This window comes from Pseudophryne corroboree, chromosome 6 (assembly GCF_028390025.1).
Source record: "Pseudophryne corroboree isolate aPseCor3 chromosome 6, aPseCor3.hap2, whole genome shotgun sequence".
Taxonomy (NCBI): Eukaryota; Metazoa; Chordata; class Amphibia; order Anura; family Myobatrachidae; genus Pseudophryne; species Pseudophryne corroboree.
In genome coordinates this window covers 519,223,258-519,244,469 of record NC_086449.1, presented here as the reverse complement: position 1 = coordinate 519,244,469, position 21,212 = coordinate 519,223,258, and the positions used below count along the sequence as shown (strand labels likewise).

The following is a 21,212-nucleotide window of genomic DNA, read 5'->3' as shown; positions in this document are numbered from 1 at the left end:
TCTGCACATCCAACCTCCCTTTGTTCCGCCTACGGCGCCCTGGGATCTTAACGTGGTATTGCAGTTCCTCCAGTCGGACTGGTTTAAACCTCTACAGGAGGTTGAGGTCAAGTTTCTCACGTGGAAGGCTGTCACTTTGTTGGCCTTAGCTTCTGCTAGACGTGTGTCGGAGCTGGGGGCTTTGTCATGTAAAAGCCCATACTTGATCTTCCATGAAGACAGAGCTGTGCTTCTGACGCGTCAGCAGTTTCTTCCGAAGGTTGAGTTTGCAATTCATATCAACCAACCTATTGTGGTGACAGTTGCGACTGACTCAATTTCTTGTAAGTCCTTAGATGTTGTAAGGGCTCTAAAGAGCCATGTGAGGAGGACTGCTCGTCACAGAAAATCGAACTCTGTCCTGTATGATCCCAAGAAAATTGGATGTCCTGCTTCTAAGCAGATGATCTCTCGCTGGATCAGGTTCACTATCCAGCATGTGTATTCTACGGCAGGCTTGCCGTGTCCTACGTCTGTTAAGGCCCACTCTACTCGTAAGGTGGGTTCTTCCTGGGCGGCTGCCCGGGGTGTCTCGGCATTACAACTCTACCAAGCATGTACTTGGTCGGGGTCGAACACATTCGCAAAGTTTTACACGTTCGATACTTTGACCTCTGAGGACCTTAAGTTTAGTCAATTGGTTCTGCAGGAGCCTCAGCGCTCTGCCTCCCGTTCTGGGAGCTTTGGTACATCCCCATGGTACTAATGTAGACCCCAGCATCCTCTAGGACGTAAGAGAAAATAGGATTTTAATTTAACTACCGGTAAATCCTTTTCTCGTAGTCTGGCTCCCACCCAGTGCTTCATGTTCCTGTATTGTTACTTGGTTCAGTTTGTGAGTTCAGCCGTTGCTGAATCGTTCTAAGTAGGTTAGCTTGGCTTTCCTTTTGTTGTAAGTGTGAGCTGGTGTGAATCTCGCCACTATCTGTGAATTTCCTTCTCTTGTAGTATGTCGGTCTCCTCGGGCACAGTTTGTAGACTGAGTCTGGTAGGAGGGGCATAGAGGGAGGAGCCAGCCCACACTATTAATCTCTTAAAGTGCCCATGGCTCCTAGTGGACCAGTCTATACCCCATGGTTCTAATGGGGTCCCAGCATCCTCTACGGACTATGAGAAAAGGATTTACCGGTAGGTAATTAAAATCCTATTTTATCCTTGCTTTTTTCACAGTGAGGAGGATTTTGAAACTTGGGGGCTCTTTCCTGCAGATTTCCTTTCCTTGTTTTCAACAAGCATAAGTCTGTACGCAGGATGGTCCCCAGGTTACAGTTGAGCCAGTACACTGTGGTTACTGCTATGTGCCAGAATCGACCTTTGTATAAAGCTCACTAAACTCCTTGGATGTCATTCAATTTCTAATTTACTATTATTCCCAGAAAAGGAGTTGGCCAGCCTGTAAACAGACGATGCGAAACGATCATTACGAGACCTAATTAATACCTATAGGGATCATATAAATTTCAAACAAGTGTATAATACAATCACATGTATATCCAAATGTGTATTCTATAACCTGTAGACTGTGTTAATTGCACTAGACACGAGAGTGGGTGAGATGCATGTGTGATTTCCCGGCTGCACTAGAGAAGGAGCAGCAGCTGCTGAAGTGCGTGCACGGATACCAGCAGGGCAATAGGCTCCACAGGTGTATCAAAGAGAGCACACTTCTAACCAGATATATACAGAGGAGACCATTTTATCAGTGACATGCCTACATGCCATTTGAGATACTAGTACTCTGTAAAGCCGCATATAGTGACCCAGGAATGTTACAAACTACAGAGGCCCTGCAGATACAAATAAACTGCATAGTCAACAGGGCCTATCAATACAAAGCAGCAGAATTCTACTACATGAGAATAAATCCACTTGTATAGGTGCAAGCAATGCAAAATTAATTAACTTAAGTCGGCTAAGTAAACGTTGAGATTTGTTATGAGATTTACTAGTATCAGTAAGGCATGAATAATATGCAATACACTCTGAATGAATACATTTAGGTCAAATACCATGTATTCAAATAACAGTATGAATAAGGTCGGAGTGCTCAACCCCTGAGTGGAGAGAGAGATATAATAAACATGATGTTATACCTAGAACGATTCATATGTAGATGTACACACAGTATTTAATTTGTATTGTAAGTAAGATGTGTGATTCTATAAGGAGCCATAAGCGACTTACAAATATGTTATTCCTTAATTATATGGTGGTGGTTTTCTTGTGATATTAATAAAATAATACAGAGACTTAATATCTTTATAAGCAGTATAACAGAAACAAAGTATCCTAGTGAACACAAAAAGAACATTTGTATCAACTGTTAGCAACCGCAGGCAATCGGAATAAATACGAGAAATGAGAAGTGAATGGGTTTTCCTCAAGCCTGCTAAAAGATGGAATTCTAGTGGCAGAATTATTCTCCATATCCTAATTCTATTATAGACCTATTTGGACAGCTTATTCTTTAGATGACACAAGTCCTGCTGTCAATTAAAATCTGTATTTTTGTGGTAAAAGTATACCTAATAGATGGTAATCTGGTAGGGGAATAAAATATAGTGCCCATTCAAATTAGTTGACAGATCTTTGCTACCATGTTAAATTCAGAGGCTTGACAATCCACAAAACTTTAAATGGGCTCTCAAGACTCACTTTACCAAACCCAGCTGTCTCTCATCATAAGCCCTCTGTGGCCCATGCTCACTTTCTACCCCATCTATGTCACCCCTGCCTGTGTGCCCCTCCCCTTTAGAATGTAAGCTCTCACAAGCAGGGCCCTCTTCCCTCATGTGCTTTTACGTCTTACTTAGCCTATCTTATTTTCAATACTTCCTTTGATGACACCAAATCCCTCGGTTTTACTGCCACCCTGATACTTATTTTAGTGCTGTTTACTGGCGCAGCTATGTTTATATACCCTGTACTTGTCCTATATTGTATTGAATTGTAAGTCACTGTCTTCATGTTTTGCTTATTTGTTTACTCTGTAACTGGGCACCGTGGATCCCATGTGGCGCCATATAAATGATAATTAGAGTGGTAATTATAATCATTGTCCGCTGGACTGGTGAGTGTTAAAATCTATGAATATAACAGAGTATATAACACATGAGTGGAGACCGCATAGTTGATAAACATGTAGTCACAAATTTAAATGCATCTAGGAAGTCTGTTATACATATACTCCACATTAAATAGGTCATAATAAAGTTGATATTTGAATCATAAAGGACACAATATATACAGGTTGAGTATCCCATATCCAAATATTCCAAAATACAGAATTTTTTGAGTGAGATAGTGAAACTTTTGTTTTCTGATGGCTCCATGTATACAAACTTTGTTTAATACACAGTTATTCAAAATATTAAATGACCTTCAGGCTGTGTGTATAAGGTGTATATGAAACATAAATGCATTCTGTGCTTAGACTTAGGTCCCATCCCCATGATATCTCATTATGGTATGCAATTATTCCAAAATACGGAAAAATCCGATATCCAAAATACTTCTGGTCCCAAGCATTTTGGATAAGGGATACTCAATCTGTAATATAATAACAGATAACACACAAGTTTTAAAGAATTCGATTTTAATGGATACAATAAAAGTGACATTTTTATATTTTTCACCAGTTAAATGTGTGCCCTTTTTAGAATACTGACCTCTCTATTATGTATTGTGTATGTTACCCACTGGCTTTGTTTTTTGGACAGTAGATTATCCTCTCCTTTTATACTCTTTTTTTTTTTTTTTTTTTTCTATACTTTGGGGCGTAAAAGAAATTGGGGTGTCTTTTCAGATGTAATTGTAAGTGCCCAGGTACTTTGCACCACTACTGTGTTCCAGTGCCCCCTATAGATTTGTAATAATGAATTTAATTTTGGTACAGAAATATAATTTCAGAGCCTCGTATTGTATTCTTTGTGAGTAATGCAAAGTGTAGCTTTTCTCTGCATCAAGGCAGTGTTATTGTGTCTTCTAAGATCTTAACCCATGTGTGTACTGTTTTTTTATAACCGTTGTTATAACAAAATGATTGTTATTTTTGTGTCTAGTGATCACATGGTCTTCTAAAGAAGCAATGGGTAGCTGTTGTAGCTGTCCAGATAAAGAAGCTTTCCCAGATAACCAACAAAACAGGTTCAAGGTAGGCTGTGGTTTGTGCTAATTTGGTAAAGTGCACATATTAAAACATGTGGTAACATATATTGAGTTAAAGTAATTAAGTACTTCGATATGGTTTTTTATGGTCATTTTTAAAAAAAAAAAAGCCAATTTGATAGCCTATTACATTTGACTTGTTAGCAAGGAATAAAGCTTCTGCAAGGGCTCTAGTTATGTATTCTTGTAACCACAAAATAGCTATGACCCAGATGGCTAAAGGCCTGTACTCACGGCCCGATGCTGGAGAGATGTGTGCTGAGCGAACCGCTCAGCACACATCTCTCCCGGCGCTCAGCACAGCGCGATCTGTGCTGAGCGTGCGGGGGGAGACGGGGGGGCCGCTCATTTCACCCAGCGGGTGAAGTGAGCGACCCGCTAGATTGGCCTGCATGCAGGCCAATCTAGCAGCAGCGATAGCGATGCGCGGGGCTGCACATCGCTATCGCTGTTAGGGCTACACACGGAGCGATCTTGCTGAAAATCTAAGCAATCTAGTCAGATTGCTTAGATTATCGCTCCGTGTGTACCCCCCTTAAAGAATGAGTGTCCCATCCCCCATTTCTGTAGTCTGCATCACTGCCTTGGTATCATGTACAGTTGGTGCTCTGTAAATCATACAAGGCCATGCACTGACCCTATCAAATAATTTTAATCTTGCCCTGACCTACTAAACTAAACTTCCCTACAGCTAAGAGTTGAGCAGTAAGATTACTGCAATGACTGCTGCATTTACAAGAGTACTCCCAAAAAAAAAAAAAAAAAAATCTTACTCGAATAACTTCAGTTTTATGAAGAACTAAAGGATGCCCTACTTTCTCTTCAACATATTATTCATAGTATATCTGTTGGTGACCAATATGTATATTTTACACGCATTGAATATTTAATCAAAATATTAAATATTAGCCCATAGCGAACTTTCCTGGTTCATGTTCAGAACATGGAGCCCCCTGGATTAGCATAACTAATGGCCCTTTCACACCGCCTAAGACGGGTCACACCCGGGAGCCTGACACAGGAGCTCCCAGGGTACGACCTGCCTCAGGCACCCTGCCGCTGCTGTCTGCAACCCGGCATATTGGCAGGGTTCGCATTGACCCGGCTCTCGTTCACACCGGCCGGGTTATACACGAGTTCAACCCTGCTCGCTACCATGGTTGAAATACCGGTAGCTCAATTCAGTAATTGTTCCCTGGCACCTTTCAGACCGCACATGAACTTGAGTTATGCGCACTCGTGTGCCAATAACCCGTGTTCAGAGCTGGCGGTCTGAAAGGGGTATGAACTGCTTCAGAACTTAAATAAACTTGTTCAGAACATCACTCTGCTCGCCACGCTTCGGGCACAGTGGTTTGCTTCTCTCGAACGGGTCACTTATGGATTTCCATGTGTTTTGTAGAACAGATTGACCAGGGGGTCCCATCTTGGGATCTTGAGCCGCAATTGCTGAAAAAGAAACAGCGTTTTAATTATTATAAGTCAATTTGTTTCAAGATTTGCTCCTGTTTGTAAATGTATAAAAAGTTTCTTGTCTGCTTCTATTCAAGGTTATTAATGTGGATGATGATGGTAATGAGCTGGGTTCTGGAATGATGGAGCTAACAGAAAATGAGCTGATCTTATATACGCGGAAGAGGGACTCTGTCAAATGGCCCTATCTTTGCTTGCGTCGCTATGGATATGATTCAAACCTTTTTTCTTTTGAAAGTGGACGACGGTGTCAGACTGGACAAGGTAAGTAGAAGTTAAAAAAATAAAATTGCCAATGTACTCTTACTGGGTGGTTATTGCACAAATCTGAAATACACAATTTGTTAGAATTTGGTTTGCTGCACATAACAATGAGCTTCCTCCCATGGTCCAGCAAATGCTGAACATGCACTTTTGCCTGAGCCAAAAGTTTGTATTATGATCATTTTATTCCCCCCCTCCTTTATCCGAGATCCAGACATGTTACATACACCTACGTGGCATGTAAATAGGTTTCTGCTCCGAAACATGGAGCTTCAATCACTTGCTCTACATGATATTGATGGGCAGAGCTTTCTACCTCTTTCTGTACAAGTTCCCCTCTTGTGTATTATGGATGCTTTTGTTGTGGGTTCCTGCAAATGAGGTGACTTTCACTAGGACGCTGCCTTACTGGGGTAGATCTTCCTGCTCCTCTACTTTTTAAATTGCCCTGTTCTCTCAATACATGTGAAAGCATCCAACGGCTTGTCATTGTCCCCGTGGAAGACCTCTTCATACATATGCTGCTGCATGTATATAAACCACACAGAAGCTTTAGGGATGGGTGAGATACTTCCTTTGAGGCTTTCTTTTAATGGCATCATTTGCAGCCAGCTGCTGGTTCTTACCACAAACATTTTTTTTATTTTTAAACAAAAAATACGGTAGTAATTCTAAATGACAGTTTACTTTTGGGGGGTACATGTACCATACAGAAACCAACCTGGGTATGCACATAGAATGCAACCTTGTTTTGCACTGGAATATTGGCTAATGGACAACTTCATTATGTGAAGATTGTGAAACGAAGTAAACTTTTAATTTTTACATACTGTAGGTGCGTAGATGAGAGTTGTGGGCATAAGGTTTACAATAAAGAAGAAATACAAATGTATTTAAGACAAATCTTACTTTTCTCCTGTAGCTTGCTATTAAAGGGTTGTCCATTTTGGTCTAAACCACAGCTTCTTTAGGTGCCATGGGATAGCAATTAGATGGAGGAATTCCCTGTAATTGGAACTGTTGTGGAATGTAGTCATTCATTGCGTTCTCTGTATTCTAGCCAGGAGGTGTGTGTGTGAGTGTCATCTCATTATGGTGGCTGCACCTCCAGATGTGGTATAAGCTAAAGTTAGCAGCAATACTGAAATGCTATATATGAAGTGTTGCTGCTTATAAAAGTGCTGGACTGCCTCTGCAACATACTAATTCTGTACAAAACCAAGTGTGAAGAAAAATCGCTTAGGAATAGACTGCTATTTTCTCTATCGTCCTAGTGGATGCTGGGGTTCCTGAAAGGACCATGGGGAATAGCGGCTCCGCAGGAGACAGGGCACAAAAAGTAAAGCTTTCCGATCAGGTGGTGTGCACTGGCTCCTCCCCCTATGACCCTCCTCCAAGCCTCAGTTAGATTTTTGTGCCCGGCCGAGAAGGGTGCAATCTAGGTGGCTCTCCTAAAGAGCTGCTTAGAGAAAGTTTAGCTTAGGTTTTTTATTTTACAGTGAGTCCTGCTGGCAACAGGATCACTGCAACGAGGGACTTAGGGGAGAAGAAGTGAACTCACCTGCGTGCAGGATGGATTGGCTTCTTGGCTACTGGACATCAGCTCCAGAGGGACGATCACAGGTACAGCCTGGATGGTCACCGGAGCCTCGCCGCCGGCCCCCTTGCAGATGCTGAAACATGAAGAGGTCCAGAATCGGCGGCAGAAGACTCCTCAGTCTTCTAAAGGTAGCGCACAGCACTGCAGCTGTGCGCCATTTTCCTCTCAGCACACTTCACACGGCAGTCACTGAGGGTGCAGGGCGCTGGGAGGGGAGCGCCCTGGGAGGCAAATGAAAACCTATTTGGCTAAAAAATACCTCACATATAGCCTCCGGGGGCTATATGGAGATATTTAACCCCTGCCAGAATACACTAAAGAGCGGGAGACGAGCCCGCCGGAAAAGGGGCGGGGCCTATCTCCTCAGCACACAGCGCCATTTTCCTTACACAGCTCCGCTGGTCAGGACGGCTCCCAGGTCTCTCCCCTGCACTGCACTACAGAAACAGGGTAAAACAAGAGAGGGGGGGCAAAATAGTGGCAAAAATTATATTATAAAAGCAGCTATACAGGGAGCACTTATTATAAGGCTATCCCTGTCATATATAGCGCTTTTGGTGTGTGCTGGCAAACTCTCCCTCTGTCTCCCCAAAGGGCTAGTGGGGTCCTGTCTTCGTTAAGAGCATTCCCTGTGTGTCTGCTGTGTGTCGGTACGTGTGTGTCGACATGTATGAGGACGATATTGGTGTGGAGGCGGAGCAATTGCCAAATATGGGGATGTCACCTCCTAGGGGGTCGACACCAGAATGGATGCCTTTATTTATGGAATTACGGGATAGTGTCAACACGCTAAAGCAGTCGTTTGACGACATGAGACGGCCGGACAATCAGTTAGTGCCTGTCCAGGCGCCTCAAACACCGTCAGGGGCTGTAAAACGCCCTTTGCCTCAGTCGGTCGACACAGACCCAGACACAGGCACTGATTCCAGTGGCGACGGTGACGAATCAACCGTATTTTCCAGTAGGGCCACACGTTATATGATTTTGGCAATGAAGGAGGCGTTACATTTAGCTGATACTACAGGTACCACTAAACAGGGTATTATGTGGGGTGTGAAAAAACTACCTATAGTTTTTCCTGAATCAGAAGAACTAAATGATGTATGTGATGAAGCGTGGGTTGCCCCCGATAAAAAGATGCTAATTTCAAAGAAGTTATTAGCTTTATACCCTTTCCCGTCAGAGGTTAGGGCGCGCTGGGAAACACCTCCTAGGGTGGACAAGGCGCTCACACGCTTATCTAAACAAGTGGCGTTACCCTCTCCTGAGACGGCCGCACTTAAAGATCCAGCAGATAGGAGGATGGAAAATATCCAAAAAAGTATATACACACATACAGGTGTTATACTACGACCAGCTATAGCGACAGCCTGGATGTGCAGTGCTGGAGTAGCTTGGTCAGAGTCCCTGATTGAAAATATTGATACCCTGGATAGGGACAATGTTTTACTGTCTTTAGAGCAAATAAAGGATGCATTTCTTTATATGCGTGATGCACAGAGGGATATCTGCACACTGGCATCACGGGTAAGTGCTATGTCCATTTCGGCCAGAAGAAGTTTATGGACGCGACAGTGGTCAGGCGATGCGGACTCAAAACGACATATGGAAGTTTTGCCGTATAAAGGGGAGGAGTTATTTGGAGTCGGTCTATCAGATTTGGTGGCCACGGCTACAGCCGGGAAATCCACCTTTTTACCTCAAGCTACTCCCCAACAGAAAAAGACACCGACTTTTCAACCGCAGCCCTTTCGTTCCTTTAAAAACAAGAGAGCAAAGGGATATTCATATCTGCCACGAGGCAGAGGAAGGGGGAAGAGACACCAACAGGCAGCTCCTTCCCAGGAACAGAAGCCCTCCCCCGCTTCTACAAAAGCCTCAGCATGACGCTGGGGCTTCTCAAGCGGACTCGGGGGCGGTGGGCGGTCGTCTCAAGAATTTCAGCGCGCAGTGGGCTCACTCGCAGGTAGATCCCTGGATCCTGCAGATAATATCTCAGGGGTACAGGTTGGAACTAGAGACAGATCCGCCTCGCCGTTTCCTGAAGTCTGCTTTACCAACGTCCCCCTCCGAAAGGGAGACGGTTTTGGAAGCCATTCACAAGCTGTACTCTCAGCAGGTGATAGTCAAGGTACCTCTTCTACAACAGGGAAAGGGGTATTATTCCACTCTATTTGTGGTACCGAAGCCGGACGGCTCGGTAAGACCTATTCTAAATCTGAAGTCCTTGAACCTGTACATAAAGAAGTTCAAGTTCAAAATGGAGTCACTCAGAGCAGTGATAGCGAACCTGGAAGAAGGGGACTTTATGGTGTCCTTGGACATCAAGGATGCGTACCTCCACGTTCCAATTTACCTCTCACACCAGGGGTACCTCAGGTTCGTTGTACAAAACTGTCACTATCAGTTTCAGACGCTGCCGTTCGGATTGTCCACGGCACCTCGGGTCTTTACAAAGGTAATGGCCGAGATGATGATTCTTCTTCGAAGAAAAGGCGTATTAATTATCCCATACTTGGACGATCTCCTAATAAGGGCAAGGTCCAGAGAACAGCTAGAGAGGGGATTAGCACTGTCTCAAGAAGTGCTAAAACAGCACGGCTGGATTCTGAATATTCCAAAATCCCAGTTAATGCCGACAACTCGTCTGCTGTTCCTAGGGATGATTCTGGACACGGTTCAGAAAAAGGTTTTTCTCCCGGAGGAAAAAGCCAAGGAGTTATCCGAGCTTGTCAGGAACCTCCTAAAACCAGGAAAGGTGTCTGTACATCAATGCACAAGAGTCCTGGGAAAAATGGTGGCTTCTTACGAAGCAATTCCATTCGGCAGATTCCATGCACGAATTTTCCAGAGGGATCTGTAGGACAAATGGTCAGGGTCGCATCTTCAGATGCACCAGCGGATAACCCTGTCTCCAAGGACAAGGGTATCTCTTCTGTGGTGGTTACAGAGTGCTCATCTATTGGAGGGCCGCAGATTCGGCATACAGGATTGGATCCTGGTGACCACGGACGCCAGCCTGAGAGGCTGGGGAGCAGTCACACAAGGAAGAAACTTCCAGGGAGTGTGGACGAGCCTGGAAACGTCTCTTCACATAAACATTCGGAAACTAAGAGCAATCTACAATGATCTAAGCCAGGCAGAACCTCTGCTTCAAGGAAAACCGGTGTTGATCCAGTCGGACAACATCACGGCAGTCGCCCATGTAAACAGACAGGGCGGCACAAGAAGCAGGAGTGCAATGGCAGAAGCTGCAAGGATTCTTCGCTGGGCAGAGAATCATGTGATAGCACTGTCAGCAGTGTTCATCCCGGGAGTGGACAACTGGGAAGCAGACTTCCTCAGCAGACACGACCTTCACCCGGGAGAGTGGGGACTTCATCCGGAAGTCTTCCACATGCTGGTAACCCGTTGGGAAAGACCAATGGTGGACATGATGGCGTCTCGCCTCAACAAAAAACTGGACAGGTATTGCGCCAGGTCAAGAGATCCGCAGGCAATAGCTGTGGACGCGCTGGTAACGCCTTGGGTGTACCAGTCGGTGTATGTGTTTCCTCCTCTGCCTCTCATACCAAAAGTATTGAGAATTATACGGCAAAGAGGCGTAAGAACGATACTAGTGGTTCCGGATTGGCCAAGAAGGACTTGGTACCCGGAACTTCCAGAGATGATCACGGTAGATCCGTGGCCTCTACCTCTAAGGAGGGACTTGCTTCAGCAGGGTCCCTGTCTGTTTCAAGACTTACCGCGGCTGCGTTTGACGGCATGGCGGTTGAACGCCGGATCCTAAAGGAAAAAGGCATGCCGGAAGAAGTCATTCCTACTTTGATTAAAGCAAGGAAGGAAGTAACCGTGCAACACTATCACCGCATTTGGCGAAGATATGTTGCGTGGTGCGAGGATCGGAGTGCTCCGACGGAGGAATTTCAACTGGGTCGATTCCTACATTTCCTGCAATCAGGATGGTCTATGGGTCTCAAATTGGGATCTATTAAGGTTCAAATTTCGGCCCTGTCGATTTTCTTTCAAAAAGAATTGGCTTCAGTTCCTGAAGTCCAGACTTTTGTTAAGGGAGTGCTGCATATACAGCCTCCTGTGGTGCCTCCAGTGGCACTGTGGGATCTCAATGTGGTTTTGGAATTTCTAAAATCTCATTGGTTTGAACCACTAAAAAAGGTGGATTTAAAATATCTCACATGGAAAGTGACCATGTTACTAGCCCTGGCTTCGGCCAGGAGAGTGTCAGAACTGGCAGCTTTATCTTACAAAAGCCCATATCTGATTTTCCATTCGGACAGGGCAGAACTGCGGACTCGTCCGCATTTTCTCCCTAAGGTGGTGTCAGCATTTCATCTGAACCAGCCTATTGTAGTGCCTGCGGCTACAAGTGACTTGGAGGACTCCAAGTTACTGGACGTTGTCAGAGCATTAAAAATATATATTGCAAGGACAGCTGGAGTCAGAAAATCTGACTCGTTGTTTATATTGTATGCACCCAACAAGATGGGTGCTCCTGCGTCTAAGCAGACGATTGCTCGTTGGATCTGTAGCACAATCCAACTTGCACATTCTGTGGCAGGCCTGCCACAGCCTAAATCTGTAAAGGCCCACTCCACAAGGAAGGTGGGCTCATCTTGGGCGGCTGCCCGAGGGGTCTCGGCATTACAACTTTGCCGAGCAGCTACGTGGTCAGGGGAGAACACGTTTGTAAAATTTTACAAATTTGATACTCTGGCTAAGGAGGACCTGGAGTTCTCTCATTCGGTGCTGCAGAGTCATCCGCACTCTCCCGCCCGTTTGGGAGCTTTGGTATAATCCCCATGGTCCTTTCAGGAACCCCAGCATCCACTAGGACGATAGAGAAAATAAGAATTTACTTACCGATAATTCTATTTCTCGGAGTCCGTAGTGGATGCTGGGCGCCCATCCCAAGTGCGGATTATCTGCAATAATTGTACATAGTTATTGTTAACTAATTCGGGTTATTGTTTAGGAAGCCATCTTTCAGAGGCTCCTCTGTTATCATACTGTTAACTGGGTTTGATCACAAGTTGTACGGTGTGATTGGTGTGGCTGGTATGAGTCTTACCCGGGATTCAAAATTCCTCCCTTATTGTGTACGCTCGTCCGGGCACAGTACCTAACTGAGGCTTGGAGGAGGGTCATAGGGGGAGGAGCCAGTGCACACCACCTGATCGGAAAGCTTTACTTTTTGTGCCCTGTCTCCTGCGGAGCCGCTATTCCCCATGGTCCTTTCAGGAACCCCAGCATCCACTACGGACTCCGAGAAATAGAATTATCGGTAAGTAAATTCTTATTATTTGTTTTCTGCATTAGTTTTATTACACACACCATACATGTAATAATAGAAGCTCATACATACACACTCATATACAATGGCATGTATAAGTGGCACTCTGGGAGCTGTGGCAATGCCGGGGTGCCTTCCCAAATGAAAATGTATACCATACCAATGTACTTATAGCGAAGGAAAGGCGCACTCATCCGGTGTTGAAGTGAAATGAAAAGGTGCTGTTTATTCACAACGTTTCAAAGCTAACAAGCTTTTTCATCAGGAGCATAAGGGGTACAAAGTGTGAAAGACGTACCTTATATAGGGAGGAATGAAACCTCACATGTGCAGTGCTCGTTCACGCTGTCCCGCTGGCCTTGTGAATAAACAGCCCCTTTTCATTTCACCTCAAGACCGGATGAGTGCCGCCTTTCCTTAGCTATAAGGACATTGATATTGCAATATATATATATATATATATATATATATATATATATATATATCACAGATGTATGTTTTTTCTTATTTAGTACACTGCATTGCTTTCAAGGCCAGGATCACAAATCAGTTCCCACAATAAAATCCCTTTGTAACAAAAATGTTAATTTTAACTTAATGCTTGCAAAAGGAAGAGCAGTCCAAAGCTGGGACCTTATTGGTTGTCTTTGCTGGTACTGGTAAGTTGGGCTCCCTCTGCTGTCCAAAGAGGCACACTGTACATAAATCTCAATGCCTCCTTTGTATTGTCTGTCTTCTTTCCCTCTCCCATCTCTCCCAGAGGCCTATATGAAGGAGGCAGTCATTTTATGTTTTTTTTTCTTCACACTAGAGATTTAAAAAAATAAAAAAAAAATCTAGCGCATTGCAGGTCATTACTGTATAACCTTACAATTGCAGTTGCTCTAAATCATTTAAGAGGCCTTGATTTCTCCTAGTGTTTTTGCATCTTCACCTACAGTGCACACAACTTCTACCTTGTGTTAGTGCCTTCCTTATGCAGATATTTTTTTTATTTTCTGTTTTTTTTCTAATTATTTGTTTATTTTTATTTTTATTTCACTGTGAAATGGTCAGTAGCATTGTGAAAATCCAAGAATATTTAATTTGCATATTTTGTCCATTTTAAATAAATCAAAATATGGAACATAGTTTTTTTTTTTCCCTTCCCCAGGAATATTTGCCTTTAAATGTGCTCGTGCAGAAGAGCTATTTAATATGCTGCAAGAAATCATGCAGAATAATAGCATAAGTGTTGTGGAAGAGCCAGTGGTTGAAAGAAATCCTCAGACAGACCTTGACGTGCCAAGAACTCCACGTACCCCAACAAGTAGGTCCTCTTAGAGCAATATTTTCATGTCCCTGTTTCCAGGTTTCTCCATAATATGTTGTAAACATATGTGATGTGAACGTGTAATGTCAGTTGTACTTTGATGTGTGAGAGTTCTCTGGCTAAGGGGGGAATTCAGTTAGATGCTGTAATTTACTGCATGTGAAAAAGGGAGGAAGCCTTGGGCTTTAACGTCTAGGGCTAGTCATTCAGAGCCCCTTTTTCTCTATCTGTAAATTAGTATTAACCCATAGTATCCAGGATAAATTCCTGGACCTATGGGTTAACACCGCCACAGCACCCGGAAAGCAGGCTAATTATCGGGGGTTCTTTTCAAGCCTGCACAGGCTAAAAAAATAAAATCAATGTTAACTGCAGCCTGTTACTTTCTTTGGGGCTAATTGAATAGCCACGCAGCTTCAGTTAACCTGTGGTAAATTACCATGCTAATTGAATTCCTCCCTAAGACTTAAAATGCTTAGAATTTGAATAGAAGAATAATTTATCAGCATTTTGTTTTTGAAAACTATAAATGTTCTAAAATCTAGACTTCTCTCAATGTTAATTATTTGATGTTTGAAATTAAGTACATTATTTGTTTTAAGTAGACTTTAAACAGGGTTGTAATTAATATTGTTTTACTCTCCAAGTACTGTATATTGATTCTTGGCTTACACAATAAATGCCATCATTGCTTTTTCCTGCTGTAGCCCCTGGTTTTACAGGTTCAAATTTGCCCAACGGATACCCACGCTACCCATCATTTGGTGATGCATCTTCTCATCCGTCTAGTAGACATCCTTCTGTTGGCAGCACACGTCTTCCTTCAGTAGGAGAGGAATCTACCCATCCATTGCTTGTTTCTGAAGATCATGTAAGTGGTTTTGCAAAGTGACGGATCATGTTTTTGATGTAGAAAACTGTGACCGTTAATGTTTGTGTGCACAATATAACAATGGCTTCAGGTTTGCTCCCTATTTTTAAAATATCTTTCTTCATTCCCACATTTGTCTGAGAGTTATATAGAGAACAGTCCTGCCTCCTTGATCAATGCAAAAAAATAATGTTGCTTTTTTATAAATACCAAAATGATAAGCACTTGCACGTTCATAAAAGTAATTCTGTGTTGCATTGTCATGTGGCATTACAGGGTTTTCCATGCATTTCTAGGTGTCTCCCCGAAAATCTGTGCAGTAGTTTTTGCGAAAACTTTGATTAAACAGACAGAAACAACATTCTTATATTAGTATAGATATAGGGGTATATTCAATAATACTATGATCCATTCCAACATGCTGTTTTTGGAATGGATCCAACAACCCCTATTCAATGGACGGCCAAATCCGACTGTCTGATTTGGCCGTACCCAGGGCCCTGTCTTGCCGCTGACAGCGGGCGGGGGGTACAGATGGCGGAGGAAAGCTGGACGGCGGCGGGGGGAGCCAGGCACCTTCCCCTGCTGCTGCAGACATGTCCCCCCGCCGGCCGCCGATCTTGGCTCCACCAGCTGTACTAACCTGTCCCGCCACGTTAACTGCTTTACTCTGCTCTCCCCTGATAATGTCCACAGCAACCTGCTTTCCCCAGCTCCCCTTACCCCCCCCCTTTCCCGGGACCGGAGTTGCCCGCGGCAGTGCATGTGTAAACAATGAGCAAAGAGTAGCGCCGGGGGTGGGGATGCTGGAGACAGCAGGTTACCGTGGACAGTATCAGGGGAGCGCAGAGTAAAGCAGTTAACGCAGCGGGGCAGGTTAGTACATCCCGCGCCCCGTCTCCTCACCTCAATCCGACCTGTTTTCAAGTCTGAATGAGTTTGTATGAAAAGGGGCCAAAACCTGTCGCATTTGGCCCCCTTCCGATCTATTTCTGTCGGAAGCTGCCGTCTTTCCGACAAATCCGACCATTATTGAATACACCCCATAGACTCTCTCCAATTTTTATGGGGTGCATGAATTGGATAAAAATACGAAAATATAACAATTCAGGAATGGTGTTTTGGGGGTAAACACTACTTTCATGTCTTCATATATTTATCCAAATCCAAGCAGGCAGGCTTTTGTTGTGGGAAGCTTATTATGATGGAGGGGTGTAGTGAATGTGTCAGCTGACTTAGTTGCCCACTGTTCCTGTCCAACAAGGTCTTACCTGCACTACACAACATTCTAGGCTTGGCTGCCACAGTTCCTTGATGCACCACTGTATGAGAGAATGCAGGTCTATTTGACTTTGATATATTACATGTTCTCTTTTAAATAGCAAGCTCATGAATTTGTCATGTAAAGTTTAACTACAGCAAACAGATATTTTCAATTGCATTTATATGCCCTTTAGGGCATTGTCTTATTTTACCCAGATTGCTAACCAAGTCTATTGTCACATTCTGAGAAATAAACATTAAATAAAGTGGCCTGTAAATAACAATGTATTCCATTTTTAACCTTTTGCTAAATTTCACATTTGAATATTTTATAAAAAAAAAAAAAATGAATTGGGTGCATACATCTAGTGTGTACAGTAATATACCACTCCATTGTATATGGTAAAAGTCAATGCACATTATTGAAATCATAGTGAATGTAAACATTTGTATATTTTCTAGGTGCATACATATGTAAACACGACTGGGGTACAAGAGGATCAGAGACCAAGTGTGCCAACTCCTCTCTCGCCTCGCCTCTCAGAGTCTGAAGGAAGCACTGCTCAAGCCGAACCCAGTACCATTCCTGATCGGGACCCACAGGTTATTCTAGAGTCTGAAGGAGTGAAGTTTGTTTTAGGACCAACTCCTGTTCAAAGACAGTTAATGGAGAAGAAAAAACTGGAGATACTTGAGGAACAGCAAAGTGGTGGCAAGGGTGGCGGTAGCTGTCCAAATAGCACAGAGTGGGACACTGGTTATGACAGTGATGAACATAAAGATACACCTTCTAGTAATAAGATGGTGTATGAAAACGTTAATGGATTGTCCGTAAGTGCTTCTGGGGCACGGAGGGGACGTGTTGCACCACCTGTCCCCACAGACATCCAAAATATCAATAACTCTGCTCAGAGGAGAACTGTGCTACTAAACTATGAAAATTTACCATCTCTTCCACCTGTTTGGGAAGCTAGAAAGCCCAGTAAGGAGGATGACGACCCATTAGGACCAAAGACCCCATCTGTTAATGGTTATCACAATAACCTAGACCCAATGCATAATTATGTGAACACAGAAAACGTAACTGTTCCATTGAGTGCTCACAAAGTTGAGTTTTCTAGGCGTCGGGACTGCACACCTACCGTATTTAATTTTGATATAAGGCGTCCAAGCTTAGAACACAGGCAGCTTAATTATATACAGGTTGATTTGGAAGGTGGCAGTGATTCTGACAACCCTCAGACACCGAAGACCCCAACCACTCCACTTCCACAAACTCCTACCAGACGCACAGAGCTGTATGCTGTAATAGACCTTGAAAGAACTGCTGCTATGTCCAACCTGCAGAAAGCACTGCCTCGAGATGATGGTACTTCTAGAAAGACTAGGCACAACAGTACGGACCTACCCATGTGAACCTCAAGCCAGTTATGTCATTTGCACCTTTTTGTGTATTTCTAAAAAAAAAAAAAAGCATAAAAAAATTCACATCTTAAACACTAACACTTTCCATAGATTTCATGGTTTCCATGTGCTTTTGTCTAAAGGGAATTTATGTAGAGCAGGTACTCCTAAACTAAGGTTTACTCTACAGTAATAGTAGTATGTACTGTATAGTTATATAGCTGTATTTCCTTTTTGTACCTATTTAATTGGTTTGACTTGCAGTGACATGCCAGTTTTGAGTTTATCTACATTTGCCTATATTTTGCATCTAGACTGTTGCCATTCAAAGCTATAGAGACATTTTTATTTTTGGAATTTCATTTACATTATGAATGTGTGATGTTATATACAAGTATGTATTTTTTTATTTTTATTTTATATGTGAACTTTCTATGATTCCAGAAATTTGCCAAATTACCAGCATTTTAAATTGAGGAAGTTGGTACGACCAGTAAAGTTGCTTTTTGGCTATGTGTAGAGTGCTGAATTACAGCCTCACATGCTACAGCCAAACAAGCACATTATTTTTTGCACATTAAGCACTATTCAGGCTATCTGAAAATGGCCGTCTGCACCGAAACTTCTAGTGCAGGTGTTCAGTTGTAAAGTAATATAGGGGCTTGATATTTTAAGTTACAGTATGTCAGGGTTGCATGTATTTAATGCAAACCTATATACATTTGTATAAAGGCCAAATATGGTTTCCCCTTTTTTATCACATTGTATGATATTGTAAGATTGTATGTTCCTAATTTGCATTATAAATCAAAATTTTTCATACTTAAAAGTATATAACTGTATAAAGGTAGTATAGAAAATTTTGAATTGTTTCCTTTTTTAAAAGTTATATAGATGTGCATTGCCAAACTTTCCATAACAATTTTTGTTTTAAATGATAACCATAGGTTTATATCTGCACTAAACATTCCATGATACTTTCTTGAACTGTGACCCTTCTCATGCTAAGAACTGTGTAGCATGTGAATGGGCAACCTTTTCATTACCCTCTAAACTACATCTCCCATGACACGTTACCATCTTAGTACTGAAGGTTGACCATTCCTGGCATAATTCAATCCAGAGCCACCAGCTGCAGTTGTTGTTTTATGAACTGAAGGGTTCAAGCCAAGCAATACTATGCAGAAATATATATATATATTTTTTTTTTAAGAAAAAATAAAAAACTGCTCCATTCTGAATAACTAGCCTTTAAGTTAATATTTGGTGTGCACCAGGTACTGCATCAATTACTGATATTGCTTACCACGTGTTCACTAAAATAATATTTTTATAACCGTGTTCTCCCAGAGATGTTGCCAATTGGGTGACATTAAAAAGCAGTTAGGTGGGTCCTTCGTACAAAAAGAGGGGAGTGCACTTGCAGGGAAGGGGCATAGACACACTAGTTCCGATTCACATTATGCCCACACAGTATTGTCCCTTATTGCACATTATGCCCACACAGTTTAGCCCACTATTGCACAATATGCCCACACGGTATGGCCCCTTACACACCACTACACAGTTGTGCCCCTTAAATGCATTATACCACACAGTAGGGGCCCCCCTTACCTATCTGATGCTAAAGAGTGGACTGGGCCTAATGCCAGTCACTTAACAGGTGCTCAAACTATTGGCTGCACACCTTAAGGCATATAAAGTGACCTGGGCCTAATGCCCAGAGTCACTTATTTGTGGCACGGGCCCTCTGTCCGTCTAACATGCCACAAAGGCTTAAGACCTGATTGCACCCACGGGCCTAATGCCCAACACCTGATCATCTAGGGAGAGAGGGTATATTGCCGATGGCCAAGACCTCCTACCAGGACATTGGCAGAGGCTGCAGCAGGGAGCTTTGTTCAGCTCTTTTGTTCCCACCAGCTGCAGTACTCTCTGGTCCTCCTTCTTCTGCGACGTCTTCTCATCTCTTCAGCAGCGACCAGAGCTCTTCAGGAGATGTCTGCTTTTAATCGCTGCCACCGCTAAATTGAAGGCTTTGCTCAGGGGCGGCAAACGCCATGGGCCGTGATTGGTTTGCTTGTGAGTTGCGATTTGTTTGCGAGCCGTGGATGGCTCTCAAACAGCGGCAAATTTAAACTGCCACAGCCTGACCCTTAAAGTTAGCGGCATCCAAAATGTCACAGCATCGCAACTTTTGGCTGCGCCATTTTGCCATGCTGACCGCCCAAAAAAATAAAGCATGGGGAGAACACTGTACAATAACCACATTGTCATTTCATTGGTGCCAACATCATTTTGTAGCATGGCAATAAAATACTGATTACACCTTATTCTTTTGTCACTTTTTACTTGAAAATGTGGTTTATAGACTAATGTATGTTAATAAAGCATTTATTAATGATTTACTAATTTAATGAAGCAACCTATGGTTATAGTTGCATGTGTGACATGTGGTTCATGCAATTGAATTACATAATGCCTGGTAGTGCATACCTATTAAAATGCTAATGCAAAAATATCTGTATCTAAAACAAATGTAATTGCAGTTTCCCATACTGTTAACAGCCTTGATTTTCAAGAGATGTCAAGATTTTGGAATCGAAAAAGTATGGTCTTCCTGGGAAAGGGTGTGGTCACGCAGAATATAATTGGAGCATGCTTCCCCCTGAGGCTAAATTTTGCTCCCTGTTTAACACGAACTCCCCTAGGTTTAAAGATAAATGCTCTTGCATGTGAGGCAACGTTCTAAGGCTACAGAAGAAGTGTTTCTGCTCAGAGGTAAAATACACAGTTTCCTCACTCTCTGAGCACGAAGTCCTGAACAGTGCGCACAGAAGGATGAAGAGGTGGCTTGCTGGGTATGGTAAGAAAGAGCAGGGGTTGTCCTTCTCTAGAAACCTTGGGAGCCTCACCATAACTTTGCTACAGGTTGAGTTCTAAATTTTGCCCCATCTTAGGTGGATTGTAGGAAGGGTTGTTAGCAGATTTGATAAGTTGTGTTGTTTAGTGTTCTTGTCTGGCTGATATCTAGCATCTGACACTGTGCAACCTCCATTTTAATTTTGCCTGTAAAAATTGAGAAATAATTGCTTAGTAACACTAAAATCCCTAGTTTTAGAAGTTCAGATCAATTACTTTTTGGTTGTGCTAATGAAAATAAGAAATATGGCAAATCCCTCAGTCATTAAAAGATAACTACTCTAAAGAGTTAAATTGTTTGGGGCTAATTATGCAAAGTAATTTAAGACAATCCCACAACTGCGCTCACGTAGTCTCGTGAGGTCTGTGATCTAAAGCTATGTACACACAATACAATTATCAGGCCGATTCACCAATAATCGGGAAGTCAGGCCAATTTTTCTGTAGTCTGTATTCATTCTGTTTTTGGGCAAAGACATAAAAATGCTCATCTTACATTATCAGATCGTTCACTGTCCAAAAGATGCCAAATATTACCAATAGTGTGTAGTGTGTGGGCAATCACGATAATCAGACCTTATTTCCT

General features: G+C 42.9%; 1 protein-coding gene across 1 annotated transcript in view; it reads left to right on the top strand.

The window, feature by feature from the left end:
• The window catches only part of FRS2 (fibroblast growth factor receptor substrate 2), a 189,182-nt gene extending 169,145 nt beyond the window's left edge, over positions 1–20,037 (top strand). The window contains exons 3-7 of the mRNA XM_063927490.1: positions 4,101–4,192; positions 5,757–5,943; positions 14,008–14,163; positions 14,874–15,037; positions 16,763–20,037. Coding sequence (XP_063783560.1) covers positions 4,127–4,192; positions 5,757–5,943; positions 14,008–14,163; positions 14,874–15,037; positions 16,763–17,716 — 1,527 coding nt within the window. The 5' untranslated portion in view covers positions 4,101–4,126 and the 3' untranslated portion in view covers positions 17,717–20,037. The remainder of the gene's footprint in view (positions 1–4,100; positions 4,193–5,756; positions 5,944–14,007; positions 14,164–14,873; positions 15,038–16,762) is intronic.
• Positions 20,038–21,212: the final 1,175 nt, after the last annotated feature.